The sequence below is a fragment of the Muntiacus reevesi genome, chromosome 3 (genome assembly GCF_963930625.1).
Source record: "Muntiacus reevesi chromosome 3, mMunRee1.1, whole genome shotgun sequence".
In the NCBI taxonomy this organism is placed as follows: Eukaryota; Metazoa; Chordata; class Mammalia; order Artiodactyla; family Cervidae; genus Muntiacus; species Muntiacus reevesi.
Window position 1 is genome coordinate 236,611,394 of NC_089251.1, and position 14,771 is coordinate 236,626,164.

At 36.4% G+C, this 14,771-nt stretch overlaps 1 protein-coding gene across 1 annotated transcript in view; it reads right to left on the reverse strand.

Moving 5' to 3' along the window:
* KCNH7 (potassium voltage-gated channel subfamily H member 7) overlaps positions 1-14,771 on the reverse strand; it is a 492,333-nt gene continuing 477,562 nt past the window's right edge. Inside the window, exons 13-16 of the mRNA XM_065927873.1 lie at positions 14,416-14,664; positions 8,938-9,106; positions 1,625-1,817; positions 1-270 (exon numbers count right to left, since the gene is read on the reverse strand). Coding sequence (XP_065783945.1) covers positions 1-270; positions 1,625-1,817; positions 8,938-9,106; positions 14,416-14,664 — 881 coding nt within the window. The remainder of the gene's footprint in view (positions 271-1,624; positions 1,818-8,937; positions 9,107-14,415; positions 14,665-14,771) is intronic.

Consider the following 14,771-nt stretch of genomic DNA (forward strand, 5'->3'; position numbering starts at 1 on the left):
TTATTTCCCCGGAAGACCAGGATCAGAAACATGCCTATGAAGACCCAAGACTCCTACAGTGCTTAGGGATGAATCTGTCAAAGAGGGATGCCTAATTGGATGCAGGCAAGTTTTCCTTTGCCTTGGGGGGTGAAGCTCTAAAGAGATATCACTGTCTTGTTTTAAAAGTGAAGTCAAGTTGTCTTCCGAAGCGGTGTTCAGATGCACTCCACTTGAGAGGGATTCTTTGGATTTAAGTTTAGATTTTTCAAGGTCTAGAAATTCAGGACACTGATGAAAGAAAAGAGAAGAAAACACATTTTTATAATTCATTTGGACATATTTCTAAATGACACCATGAAATCTAAACATGCTTACTTCTCCCATAAATCTGTATTTGATTAGTGGTCTTAACCAATCTTTCCCTCTCAAAGGTGGGTCAAGACATTGGCGGTCAGACGTCAGTTTAGATAATCTTACCCAACCATTCCAAGATTTTTAATTTTACTCTGAAGTCATATCAGATTATTATTATTTTAAACATAATATTTCACACTGAATTTTCCAGATGAGTTTTAACTCAAAATTCCCAACGTAACTGGGATCAGAAAGGTGGGTCATTTGGTGAGTACATTTGGAGAACACAGAGAAAGAAAAAGAAAGGACGGAAAATCAACCATCCCTTGGCAGAAAATGTCATGTAAGTCAACTGAAAGCAAAAAACAAGCTGCGTAGATTCACATGTTTCCCAGTCATTCAAAACCAGTTAGAGATAAATCAATCTCTACCTTCATACTTCAGAGAGATTGTATTATTTTCCTTCAGGCACATTACTCTGTGCTATTAAAATAGTTTCATTCCCCAGAGCATTTTCCACTCAATCCCCAAACTTCTAAAAAAGTTTTTACAAGATTGTTCTGTGAATTCTTATTTAAATCACTGTTCTTAAGTTCAGTTTGGCCACAGTATTTAAGTGATTAACAAAGGTTCCCAAAATGGAGTTCCAAAGGAATTACACTTTCCACATTAACAAAATCAGAGGGCTTCCTCACAGGACTTCAGAGGAAAAATAAAGGACACTAACATTTCTCCTACCGTCATCAAGGTGAGAAACTTTTAGAGCTCCTTAGTGATGGGTGGGCACAGATGTGGTTATTATCTGATTACTCCTGGTCTCAGGTCTTGTCTGGCTGGCTGCTATTTCTTGCCCCTTCCTTCCCCAGATCCTGTTCAAGAGTGTCTCTAGAGCAAATTACAAACCTTTACCTAAACGTTTTTTGGACCCAGGGGTAGTCTTTAGTTTTCAGTGTTCTACCATTTATAAACTTAAGTAGATTAACTCTTGAAAAAAGCTTTTTCTTAAAAAAAAAAAAAAAATACTCGTGTCTTAAGATCACTCTTCTAGGTCCATTGTTCTCAAGCTTTAAATGAGCAAAAGAATTGGGGAGAAAGGGTGGGATGGAGGGAAGCATGTTTAAGACAGAGATTACAGGGTTCATTCCCAGACGTTCTAATTGAGTAGAGACAGAGATGGAAATGAGAGTATGCATTTTCTCCAGCAGCCCAGGTTATTCGATTCTGATTCAGATGGTCCCTGGAAACACATCTTGAGAGACGCTCTTTATTATACACTACCTATACTCACCTGTGAGGAAGGACTGAAACTTCGATCTGTCTTGATGGACGCTACCGGATGACTGGTTCTCGTCAGGCGGATGGTGGGTCTCTGATACTCTCCTCCTGCAGTTACCATGCTATAGGCTGGTGGGACCACAGTGGTTTGTTTCTGCAGCAGCTGTAAGATGGTCTGGATGTCTGCGGTCATTTGGGATTCAAGTCTGCAGGACAGACAGAAATGGGAAGACAGTCCTAACATAGTTCAGGTTTGAAAAACATTTGAAAAAATTTGCAGCAGCAACACCAAACAGAATTGTGGCCTTGCTTTAAACAAGAAGGACAGGAGAGGGAGCACGGAGACTCTTACTTGCTGTATCACACTAACGGCTCTGATAATGATCATTGCTCCTGTTCCTTTAATAAGATCTTAACAGAAAAACATCAGATGAAAAGACTACATTTTCACAGTGTACATTGTATTACATTACAGCTAAGCTTTATTGATTTTAAAATGGAAAACACATTGAGAATCTATTTTTAATCAGTCATTCTCTTTGCTTTTAAGTTGGGTTTTGGTCAGTTTCTCATGGACATTTTATTTACTCTTTAAAAAAGAGATATTATAGCACATTTCTTTCATAATTGCAATAATTGGATGATTTATTATGTGTTTCAAATTTATATTATCAATATTTTATGTTATCTCTCTCCTACTCGCATCAAGTATTGTATATTATTCACTACATTCTTTCCTTAATGTTAAGTACTTTCAAATGCTAAGTTCCTTTCCCATCTATAGTTCAGGGCCTTTGGTATTTAGAAACAGACCAAATATAAAAGTTCACTTGCTTCTATAGCCCATCTGGCTTGTAAAATACCAGCCTGATCATTTTCCCCCCAAAGTTCACAAGTAGCCAAATGGCCTGTTAATTTCATTCTCATTTTAAATTAAAATTAAAGAGAAAAAAACACAGAATACAATGGGTCTGATTCTTCTCCTTTGCATGTGTTAACAGTATTAAAAAAGAATTTTGTGGGTATAAAACAGAAAATTTAGACCATATGCCTCTTAAGAAAACTTTTAACTATTTACTTGTTTGTGCTTACTATTCTGTTTCAATCGAAAATGCAAGAAAAAGGTAAATTGTACCCCAAATGTTAAAAGCATAGACTAATTTTGCTCAGCTATATACATGCTATATTTGTGAAGTTCACAATGGAGAGAACTTAACTGAGAGAGAACAGAATAAACCTGGACAACATGTAAAAAGATCATTCTTCTTCTAGTATTTAGAACTGACTAGAAATTTTCCTTCTGAGAATCATGGTAACTTGTATATTATTTGTACATGTTTTCTATATTTGGTATGTATAGCCATGTAGCTTAGTGTTTTCTAAACAAATAGCTATAAATTATACATGCCTATGCCTTACAAGTGTCAAAACCACACAACAAAAATTTGAATTATCAACTAGTTTATTATCTACTTGTTACTCATTGTTCTAATATTTTTATGGTGCTAACTCAACAGAGAAGACTCATTATTTTATTAAGCATCAATACTTTCTTTCATGCTTCAAAGTACGGCACAAATTTTATCTGCACACCCAAATCTTACCTTATTCAGAATTAATTTCTCTCTCCTCTGAGTCCCCAAAGAAAATTCCATATTCACTGTAAATATTTCTGTATGAATTTATCCTATCATGAACAGCATTTAATATTTAGGGAGTAGCTTACACATTACATGTAGAAGGATTTGGGGGTGGACAGTGGGATAATAAAAACTTCATCAACAAATGAGATTAAAGACCCAGCAGAGAGTCAAACATTATGATAATGATTTTGATTCCTTACAAAACCTTTGTTAAACAGCAGTCATCTTCAAGAAACAGGATCTCTGTATCACGGATTCTGTCTAGTGAATAGTGTCTCAGAAGGAAAAACCTATTGGAAGTGTGTCTTCAGTAACAGCAGCAGGCGGCCCATTAGTGGGACCATCAGGTGCAGATGGGGCAGCTGTTGCAGGCTTAGAACGAGACTTGCTTGTTTCAGGAAAACTTTGCCTGAGAAAAATAAGTCTAAGGGAATAAAGAACATTCCTCCCTCAGGAAAATTCTACAGATTAACTCACTGGAGACAGCAAACTGATCTTGAGAGCAAATAACTTGCTTAATCAAATTTTATTTATCCATACTTGCTTTAAGATCCTCATGTCACTGTGTCCATCAATCCTGGACTATCATGTTATGAACTTAGCCCATATCCCTCAGTTTTTCGACTTGAAAGGCCCAAGCTCCAAAGTCATATAAATACCCCACTTTTTACTTTCCTTTCTGAGATAATACTTAAGACTCTGTCTAGGTCAAGGTCTTCCTGCAGTGATTATGAATACTTAGTTTAGTTGTATTAACAGTAGTCTGATATTTTGCAATGGACTGAATGTTTATGTTGAAATGCTAATGGTGAAATCCTAACCACAATGTGATGGTAGTAAGAGGTATGGCCTTTGGGATGTAATTAAGTCATAAAGGTAGATGCTTCATGAATGGTATTAGTGCCTCATAAGCCAGGGCCCCAAAGAGCTCACTTCCTCCTATCATGTGAGGACACAGTGAGAAGATAGCCATCTATGAACCAGGAAACTTGCTCTCATTAGATACAGAATCTCCCAGCACTTTGATCTTGGACTTGCCAGTCTCCAGAACTGAGAAATATCTGTTGTTTATAAACCACCCAGTCTACTGTATTTTTGTTACAGCAGCCCCCAGAGACGAAAACATTCAAGAAGAATTTTAGTAAAGAATTTCTCTATTATGCATGGGTTGTATTTTCATGTTTTATGATTAGGGTCTATCAGTTTATTTGGAATGGACTCTTCGGATGACACTAAATAATCTATTCTACTCTGGAAGAATTAGAGAGAATTTTGAAAAAGTCTAGCTTGGTCTTTGAAACAGAAAAGCTGAATTTTATAACTTTTTCTTTTGCCAGTGAAGGGTAGCAGCAGATGCCACCCCAAAATAAGCCACTTTGGCATATTGATTCTTTTGAGCTGTAGGCACTTGGAGAACAGCAAGTGTGGGGAGAGGCTTTCTCTGAACTTCTCTTATCTGCCTAAAGGCAGATATTCCAAAAGGAACTCAATTGTCATAAATCCCTTCCCTGGGAGTTTCAACAACCAGGGAAGATTGAATTTTGTTACAGAGAGGCATCACACCAAGACAAACTTTGTCACAAACTATCATACCCATATTAACATATCATATATTAATGATAACATGTCATTCTTTCAAGGGATCATTCATCTATCTTAAAAATCATTTACTCTCTTCTAAGGGACCTAAATCCCCAGCCCCTTTCCCTATTAAGATGGTATTTAATCCAGAATTCTAAGGCACCTCAGGGAGTAACTCATTTTCCTCTGAGTACCTCCCATGTGTATATGAGGTATACATGTTAATACATTTATGTTCTTTTTCTATTTTTCTTAATCTTTTATTATAGGGGGTCTCAGCCAGAAACTCAGAAAGGTAGAAGGAAATTTATTTTTCTTCCTCTATGTCAGCATAGCTAAACAGCTGTGTAAAATGAATGCTTTCATTCACATACTATCAAAGACCAACAGTGTACCAGGCACAGTGTTCTGTAAGGAATGGAGTCAGCACTGAAAGCTTTTATATCCTCTCGGGCTTCCCTATACAAAGTGTGGTCAAATTTGGGAGCTTGTTAGAATGTGGATTCTAGACCTAGACTTAGAATCTACATTTTAACAAGATCCCCAGGTGATTCGAAAACATTAAAGTTTGAGAAGCATGGCTTTGGGATCAAGCGTTAGTGATTTTCCCTAAATATGTATATCCGTAGGCATAATATATAAGTATGTAAGAACATTTCTTATGTAAACCTTTAACCCCATATAGAGTTTAATTGGCCATTAAAGCAAAAAGCAGCAACCGCCAGGATGACTCAAGATAGACTATTTATATTTGTTTTTATTGCACTGTGTACTTAATATGTGTATTTGGATGAAACAAATGGGATAGAAATTTACAGTTCTACTACATTTGAACAGATGCTGAAGCTAAACAGAGTAGATCCAACTTAAGAAAGTATACCAGGATTCTCACCCTGCAAAGCTGAAGTTTAAATCGAGCTGCCTTCTTCAAACTTTTGCCTTCTAAAGTGGAGGAAACAGGTTCTTGGAGATGTCTGTGCAGTAAAAATGCAATATATTGGATTTTAAATCCAAAGAGGTTGAGTCAGGCAATAAAATGTTTTTGAGAGCTTGCTAGAATTTAGTAAAAGAAAGTTAATATATTCAAAAACATACAGATGCTAGGACATGTCAAAAAGATTTAGTTGCAGTTTGGCTATGAGAAAAAGTATTGTATAAAAGTAATTTTAAAACTAACATAATAAAATAATAACAGCTATTAGTAGTAACAGTATGTTAGTTGTTCAGTCATGCCTGACTCTTTGCAACCCCATGGACTGCAGCTCCTTTGTCCATGGGATTTTCCAGGCAAGGATACTGGAATGGTTTGCCATTTCCTTCTCCAGGGTATCTTCCTGATCCAGGGATCGAACCTGGGTCCTGCAGTCAGATTCTATACCAACTGAACTACCAGGGAAGCCCATTAGTATCAGTATTAATAGGTAGTTGCAAACAAAATGGGAACTAGGTGTACATGCCCTTAAAATTTATAGTTTCAGTTCTAGGACACATTAAAGGCAAGTTTTTTCAGTGATCTTTGATTTACACCAGCAGTAACGATTGGCTTCCATGACAAGGCAACAAGGGAAAATTAAAATCTCAAATTTCACCTTCAAGAAAGATCCAAATTAGATAACATAGAAATATATGCAGAGTAGAAGAATATGCTCTAACAAGTATCAATAATAGAAATGAAGTTAAGTTCATTGTTAATTATATTTTGTCTAACCACAACTCTTTGTATTTTATAGCATATATACTCCCCACATGTATTACATTAGTCTTCACAATAATATTGCAGGTCAGAAGAGGTCAAAAAAGGAAACTGAGGCTGGAGAAATTTAGATGACTTGACCTAGTAATTCTGTTAGTAGTTAAGTAAGAGGGTTATAACTTTAGGCTGAACAATTGTTAAGTGCTGTGCGAGTATTGTGCTGAAGAAATCACTGTCCCTGTCATTCATCCATTCATTCAGTCATTTTTTTTTCTCATTTACTCCAGGAACTGAATGCATACTACATGGTGACACAATGGTAAAGAATCTGCCTGCAATGCAGAAGATGAAAGAGACGTGGGTTCTATCTCTGGGTTGGGAAGATCCCTTGAAATAGAAAATGGCAATCAGTTCCAGTATTCTTGCCTGGAAAATTCCATGGAAAGAGGAGCTTGGTGGGCTACAGTCCATGGGGTTGCAAAGAGTTGGCCATGACTGAGCCACTGAGCCACACACACACACATACACACATGCCAAGCACACAAAGAAATATGCAGGAAGAGAGGAAGGTCAAGTTCAGAAATCACACTTTAATCTATCAGTTCTATGTGTACAGTATGTATTTTGATATTTATTATGGCTAAAAGATCAATGTAGCTTGGCATAAATAGAAGAGAGAGATAGGAAATGTAGTAATTAACTAAATATGCTTCTCTGAGCAATAATAAGTATGATCATGTCAAGTTCTTATACCTTAAATAGGAATTACTGACTCTAAGTAAGTGATAATCTGCTTTAATTTTCTCAGATATGTTTCAATTTTACAAGACTGATATTTGACAATTGAGAGTGGGATATAGATCTCAGTTTAAATTTCAAAGTTTGATTAAATTGCATGAAAAAATACAAAACATATCATTAGTTCATGCAGTATTGTCATACTTTTCTTTGAAATTAAGGCATACGAATTTATTTAAATTTACAAATTAGTTGATTTTCTAATTCCTGTTGTCTATTTTAATTGCTAATTCATCTTTAATGATAAGGTATATTTGTGTAGATACACATTTTTATGTTTACTGTATTATTTGACACTGCTCAATTCTGACATAAAGATTTTTTTAAAAAAAACCAATAAAACAACAAGCAATATCAACAAAACACAAGAAAAAGTAAGCATAGTAGCTAGTTTATGTGTATAAGCAAAACACATAGAATATGGTAAGTACAGATAATGAGTAAGCAAGTAGTTTGTTAGACATGGGCAGACTTCATAAGATGCATTAAATACAAACAGCATGCTAGCAACCTGCAAGATGTTCCAAAGATAGAATAGAAATATGATGTAACAAACCAGAGTATGGCTTATACTGTGGCCAAGGGTACTTGACCGTACATCTCAGTGATGGAGTATGTGTGTGTCATTGGTGTTGGGCAGTTTTTATCTGTGGACCTGTTTTGTGGAAATCTCGATTCCCATTCTCAGAACCACACCATCAGCAGGGTAGGCTGATGAGATATATATATATATATATAAATGTCATGTAAATCAGGATTCGGGTTGTGCGATTCTTTTACCAGGATTGTACGTATTAGAAATGTGTTAATTACCCCATCTGGCTCTCCTCCTCACTCACTGTGGGTTTTAAGTTGATTTGAGCATCTTAGTTTAATCCATGCAGTTTTTCGTGTGTGACTATTGGAATATCTTGCCCAGTGGTATCCTGGAAAATACCTTGAATCAAGGTCACTTTCCACATGTAACACAACTAAAACAGTATCATACATCTAATTTTCTTAAATCTGATTGGTCAGTTTAATTTTAAGGAACCCATGTAGATTTGGTTTAAGGGGTTCTATCCTTTCTAAAACCAAAATTTATTCCTTATCTTAAAAGGTCATAGATCAAAGATGGAGGGAAAATGGAGAGGATCTGGGCTTCAACTCAATCACATTTTTGACAAGTTGGCTGAAAAAATAAATGTTTAAATAATTTTGTCAATATTTTTTAAAATGCCATAAGATATAACTAAGTTACCAGGAGCCACCACAAAGTGTAAAAGGAGGATTGAAAGAGGAAGGGTGTTAGTCAACAAACTAAATGTGAATTATTTTGGGGGATTAAAAAAGGAAGTTTCTTAGGCAAGCAATGCTGATGAGATACTGATTTTATGACAAGTAAAGAAAAAATAGGATTCATGCTGCCAAAAGTGTGAAGTGTTCTAAATAAATGCTCCTTGCAAGACATTAATAATTCTGTCAACTTCTAGTTGTATTTAAAATGAGAAAGTGTATAAGGAAAGTGTATGTGAGGTCTATGGCAGGATGAATTTGCTATTTACAAAGCGTGAAGCCAGACCCCACTAACGGCTTGGATTACGTTATTCCTTTGCCTGGAATCGCTTATACCTGTTAAGCTGTTCCTGAAGCAAATCTAATCTTTGCTCCACTTCTCCATAGGTGAGGTCGCTTTCGGTTTCAGAGACTCCCCAGGCAGCTCGCTGAAGTGCCGAGGGACTAGACTCCTCAGCCTGAGTCCCAGCGTTTTCTCTTTCCCAGCTTCTTGTGTCAGTGATATCTGTGGGAAACAGCAAAATGGATGTCAGCTTCTCTGGGTGCCCATTTATAGCTACAGAGACATCCACAATACAAGCAGGAAGGGATCTGGAAATTTAGCTGGAAGACAGAAACATAGGGACTCAGGGACCTGTCGAGCAATTACAACCAATGGGTGGCTGACTCCCATCCACCCCGATCCTGACTGCCACCCCCCACCTATTTCCACACAGCTGGTTAGGAGTCTTCAGTACAACTTCCCCTTCTATTTTGTGCTAAGGGGAAACATGGACGGCCCACCCTATAGTCTAGTAAGAGAACGAAGACTTTGAGCTTTTACATTTGGGTCGAAACAGCACCATATGTAGGTACTGGTTCACCTCAGACTGAAGATTTTAGGGCTCTTTCCCACAGAGTAATTTGCATACTTAATGATTCAGAGTGGGTTTGAGAAGAGAGAGTCATGGGGAAGTGATGATCTCCAGAAGGATTCCCTTAGACCAACTAAACTCAAAGTAGACCCAAAGAACGAAGAGCCGTTAAAGATGGGAAGAGGCTTAAAGTCTCTTTGTCCTGATGTCCCATGACATCTTTCATGTTTTTACGTTTTCTTGTAGCTCCTTCTGCACTGTCCTTTAATCTATGCACATTAAAGTTCAATGTTTTTCCTTGGAGCTCTTTCATTTAAAATATTTTTATGTTACTATATTTTAAAACATATCACTTATCTGTTCAAGTCCACTTTTCAGATGCTCTGCATGTCTGTTATGTGCCAGACACTTTGCTCATTGTAGAAGAGTTAGAGATGAAGGAGACATAGGCCCTGCCCTTGAGGAATTCAGTCTAACAAGGTTTTAATCATTTTTCTTACAGAGGTTTGTTTTCTGAACCTCATTTAATTTACTGTTTCTCTAACAATCTGTAATTTGCAAGTTGTCAATATTTGAGGGCAAATATGTCTTATTTTCCCTCTCATTTCTGTAATATGCTTTTAATGACTTCTGCTATGCTTTCTTACCCTCTGCATTTCATGTATCTAAGAAGTACTTAAAACAATTGAAAGTTTGGGAAGTAAAACCCACGAAAAAATACTAGTTGGGGCTTCCCCGGTGGCTCAGCAGGTAAAGAATACACCTGCAGTGCAGGAGACACATGAGAGGTTGATTCGATCTCTGGGTCAGGAAGAGCACTTGGAGGAGGAAATGGCAACCCACTCCAGTATTCTTGCCTAGAAAATCTCATGGACAGAGGAGCCTGGTGGGCTGCAGTCCACAGGGTCTCAAAGAGTTGGACATGACTGAGTGCACGGCACGGCTCCAGTACTGGTGGAATTGGGAGTTTATTTCAGAGAGAAAGAAGGAGTATGTTTTCCTCACTCAGAGGACTGGTAGGAGAAAAAGACTGACTTCATTTTCACATGGAAATAGACTTAAATAACAAAAAGTGATTTTGCTTTGATGGAAAGACTTTTGTTTTTTCTTTTGGACAAGTATTTATGACTAAACACTGACGAAAGTTATGTAAAGTTATGGAATTTATATTTTTGGCTATTTTAAAAATTGGATAGAAAGTAACCAATTTGGAGAGAATTAGCTATGATTCTAGAAACAAGGAACAGGATTTGTAGGGTTTCTTGAAATCCCTTCCTTTCCTACAGTTTCTTCAAAAGTACCCCCTATCCACAGGTAGCAGACACAATGTCTGTACCTTTTCTTCATACTTTTTCTATCACCATACTTTTATCATTGAATGCATAGAATCTTTAATGAGGTACCAACAATTTCTGCTTCACTTGGGTGAAGCTCTAACAAAGGGATTAGCACATCCAAAGGTGGTATTAGGAAAACATAAGGTCAGGGTTCCCTATACTACTGAAATGGTTAACAGACCTCAGAGGAAATTAAAGCCTTCCTTATTCTATGGAAGGGGCTTCCTTAGTAGCTCAGTTGGTAAAGAATCTTCCAGCAATCCAGGAGACCTGGGTTCAATCCCTGGGTCAGGAAGATCCCCTGGAGGAGGAAATGGCAACCCACTCCATTACTCTCGCCTGGAGAATCCCATGGAGAGAGGAGCCTGGTGGGCTACAGGCCATGGGATCCCAGAGTCGGGCACAACTGTTTTGTTTTCTGAAGTGACAATATGTAATTTCCTATGAAATTGAACATCAAAAATGTACTGAACTTTTAAGTAATATATCAGTAGATTTTCACTGAAAAGTATGCTTTCTTATTCACACACATGTGACTTTAAAATGCAAAAAATAATATAATGTTTTAGTACACTAGGTTTTCAATTTTGAGAAATAATGCCAAACAAATAGTCAGAACACTCATATAAATGGCTGGATGATGCCAATGTTTCTCCCTGTCTAGCCTCTTGCTAGACAATAAAACAAAAACAATAAAACTGACAGGATGGAAGTTACATATTATACTCAGAAGTTTTATGCTGAGAAAGCTTACAGTATTTCCACTTATGCCTAATAGCGCTCTCATTCTCAAATCATATATAAGATATCGATTTTTAAATAACAGTGGTGAATCACATGCAATAAATTATGTAGGATTTTATTTTTTCTTCAGTGCTCAAGAAAAAAACTGATAATCTCTTAGCAAAAAAGAATACTCGTAAACTATTGGGTAAAGTCTTCCTTGATTATAATTTACTCTTTTATTAAAATCTGGATATGTGTGATTAGCTTGTTTTAACAGCAATATGAAAAAAAAAAGAACTCAATGGGGAGATCCTGCTTAGTGGTCTTAATCAAAATGAACATCCTTTTAGATACATTCTAAATATAGCTCAGAAAGAATCTGCACTCGGTTGCCTTGGAAAATGTTGCTATAGTTGCAAGACACATTTCTGGAAATGGATGAACAGAAAGTAAACTTTCATTTGGTTCTGGGTACACAATTTTCCTAGAGTCAACTTTTGACCTCAATCTAAGTAGGATCAGAGTGCATTTAGTTTGATTTTTTTCTTTTCAGTTCTGTCTAAAGGTGCTTCTCTGTTGGATTCAGCATGATAAATGCTACAGATGTAAGTGGCATTTCCTATTGAGGATAAAACTAAAATCTGTGGGGGTTTAGTAGCTTGAATCACAACAGTTACAGTTATACTCTACATATTATTCAAATTCTTGAAAATCACACAGTATTTCACCTTAAAAAATTATTAGGGAAAGAAATTTGCATTGAATAAAGTTTTAGAACTCGCCACTCGTTAGTTGTATTAATTATCTAGTTAACCATGTGTCACACTGATTAACTCTATGCTGCATCAATTATGCCTATTCAATTGACATGAATATTTAGCTATGAGTTTTAAAGGCAACTGTTTATTTGAACAGAGGTGTCTATGAATTTTTGAAAATTAAAATTTGTAGATATTAGATTTTATAGAATACTTTTATTGTGCATGTAAAATAGCTAATTAAAATAATTGGAAGAAGTGGCAAAGAAAAACATAAGATGAAGGGCATGCGAATTCATTGTTAGTGAGAGTCATCATAAAGTTGAATAAAATCCCCCAAATATATCTTTAATAACTTGTCACTTAAGACTTCAAAACTCAAGAGGAAAACAACAAAAAGTATTTTGAAAAAAATCAGGCCCACTCTGTTATACTCTTTTGAAGACAGTAGGATGGTTCAGCAAGTTCTTCAGAACTTCTGACTTCCATGATGCAACCTTTTATTATTTTTAGCACTTCCCAGAATCCGTTTTCATAAATAACTAAAATGGGACATTTAGTAATCACATCTAATATTCCATTCTTCCATTGTGATAAATGAGGTACTATTTTCATTCACTTCATCAAGATTTTAGATTGTCCAGAGAACATTTGCATATATTCTTAGCTTACTTCAACTTGGGGTCATGACAAAAGCTGATTTGATAAAATAGGGAAAGTAACTCTGGACAACTGTAAAGCCTAAACATCCTAGGTTCAATAAAACTTTTTTTGTTAGCAGATACAGTCACTTTGAAAAATGGTGACAATGATATGTAATATTTACTTACACTGTGCCATAATTTTGTATCCTGCCAGTTCAAGAACATCCTATTTTGCCCTCATTTTTGTTATAGTTTCTTTATTTTTTTTGCTATACTTTCTTCATCTCTACATTTTTTTCTATCTAGGAATATAGTCAATGATTAAAGTGTTGGAAAATAAAAACTGTGAGAAAATACTAAACAGAGTTGGGGATTTTATTTCAGAGAAAGTAATTTATGCAATTATCTTGTTTGATAGTCACAACAGACTAGTTGGTTAGAACATATTATTCCAATTTTGAAGATGTTCAAACTGAGTCTTAGTAGGGTCTGTCAAGACATGAAGAGAGCATATGTCACAGACTTGGACCTGGAACCCAGGCAGTCTGCCCATGCCTGTTCTTACATATTCTTAGTGAGATAATAAGATCTGTAGATCTAGCTCCTGTTATGCTAAGTTAAGTGTTCTTTCATGTAGTAGTCCTCAAGTTTTTCTGAGTTTTCCGTCCTTTAGCATCAAATCTGGATATATTTATTAAGTGCAGTTACACAGTTCATGCATATTGTCTAAAACATAACCCATATATATGGGTATCCCTTATAAACAAATGTGTTCCAATGAGTTGAATCAAAAGGACATTTTATTTCGGGTCATTTTTCTCCATTTTCTCATAATTCCCAGTAAACTAAAGCTCTTTTTTAAAATATTTATTGTATTTTGATTGAACTGACCTTTCAGGCTATAAAAACAGCTTTGGGGGTGGGAATGGATACAGAGGGCTTCCTTAGTGGCTCAGATGGTAAAGAATCTGCCTACAATGCAGGAGACCCAGGTTCAATCTCTGGGTCAGGAAGATCCCCTGGAGAAGAGAATGGCTACCCACTCCAGTATTCTTGCCTGGAGAATTCCATGGACAGAGGAGCCTGGCGGGCTACAATCTACAGGGTCACAGAGTCAGACATGACTGGGCGACTAATGCTTTCATTTTCATGGATACAGAAGATAAATATAAGAATCAATGAGTTAGAATTCTTCAAATACTCATTGATCCCCTCTCCCATGGAATCTCTACAAAAGACATTCCTACAACGTTCTATGTGGCATCGTGTTAGGCCTGACAGACTATACAGAACCTCTTTTGCTATAACTGGGAATAATGACCACTATCCCAGAATCCTGCAGACACTTTGTGGATGATCTAAGATTTGATCTTTGCAAATAGATCATGAAATTGCAGATTCAGTTAACATGTGGCATGGCTTTTCATTTGTACAAAGTCAGCATTTTGTGATTAGCACTGACATGAGACAAACTGATTCCTGAGAAACTTGTTACCTTTGCAAGAGTGACTTCTTTTATCTATGCGAATTCTTCCTGAGGTGGGCACTGTTTCAAGATCAAGTCCAGTTGCTTTCCCTATTCCTGGAGGAGAATCAACAAGTCCTGAGAAGAGAGGCTTTTGTTCATCATCAATGGAGGAGATAAAAGATGAAGATCTGCTTTTTTTCTCTTCGAAGTGCTTTTTGGAACTCTGGTAATGTCTTATGGTATCTACAGAGTCTTCAGGGTCATTTGTAGTGCTTTCTTTCCCAAAATCTATCAAAGAAAAGTTATTTTATAGAAGGTAATCAAATATGAGACTCTATGCACACTACACTAACTACATAAACTAGCTTTTTCGTAGTGTGTTT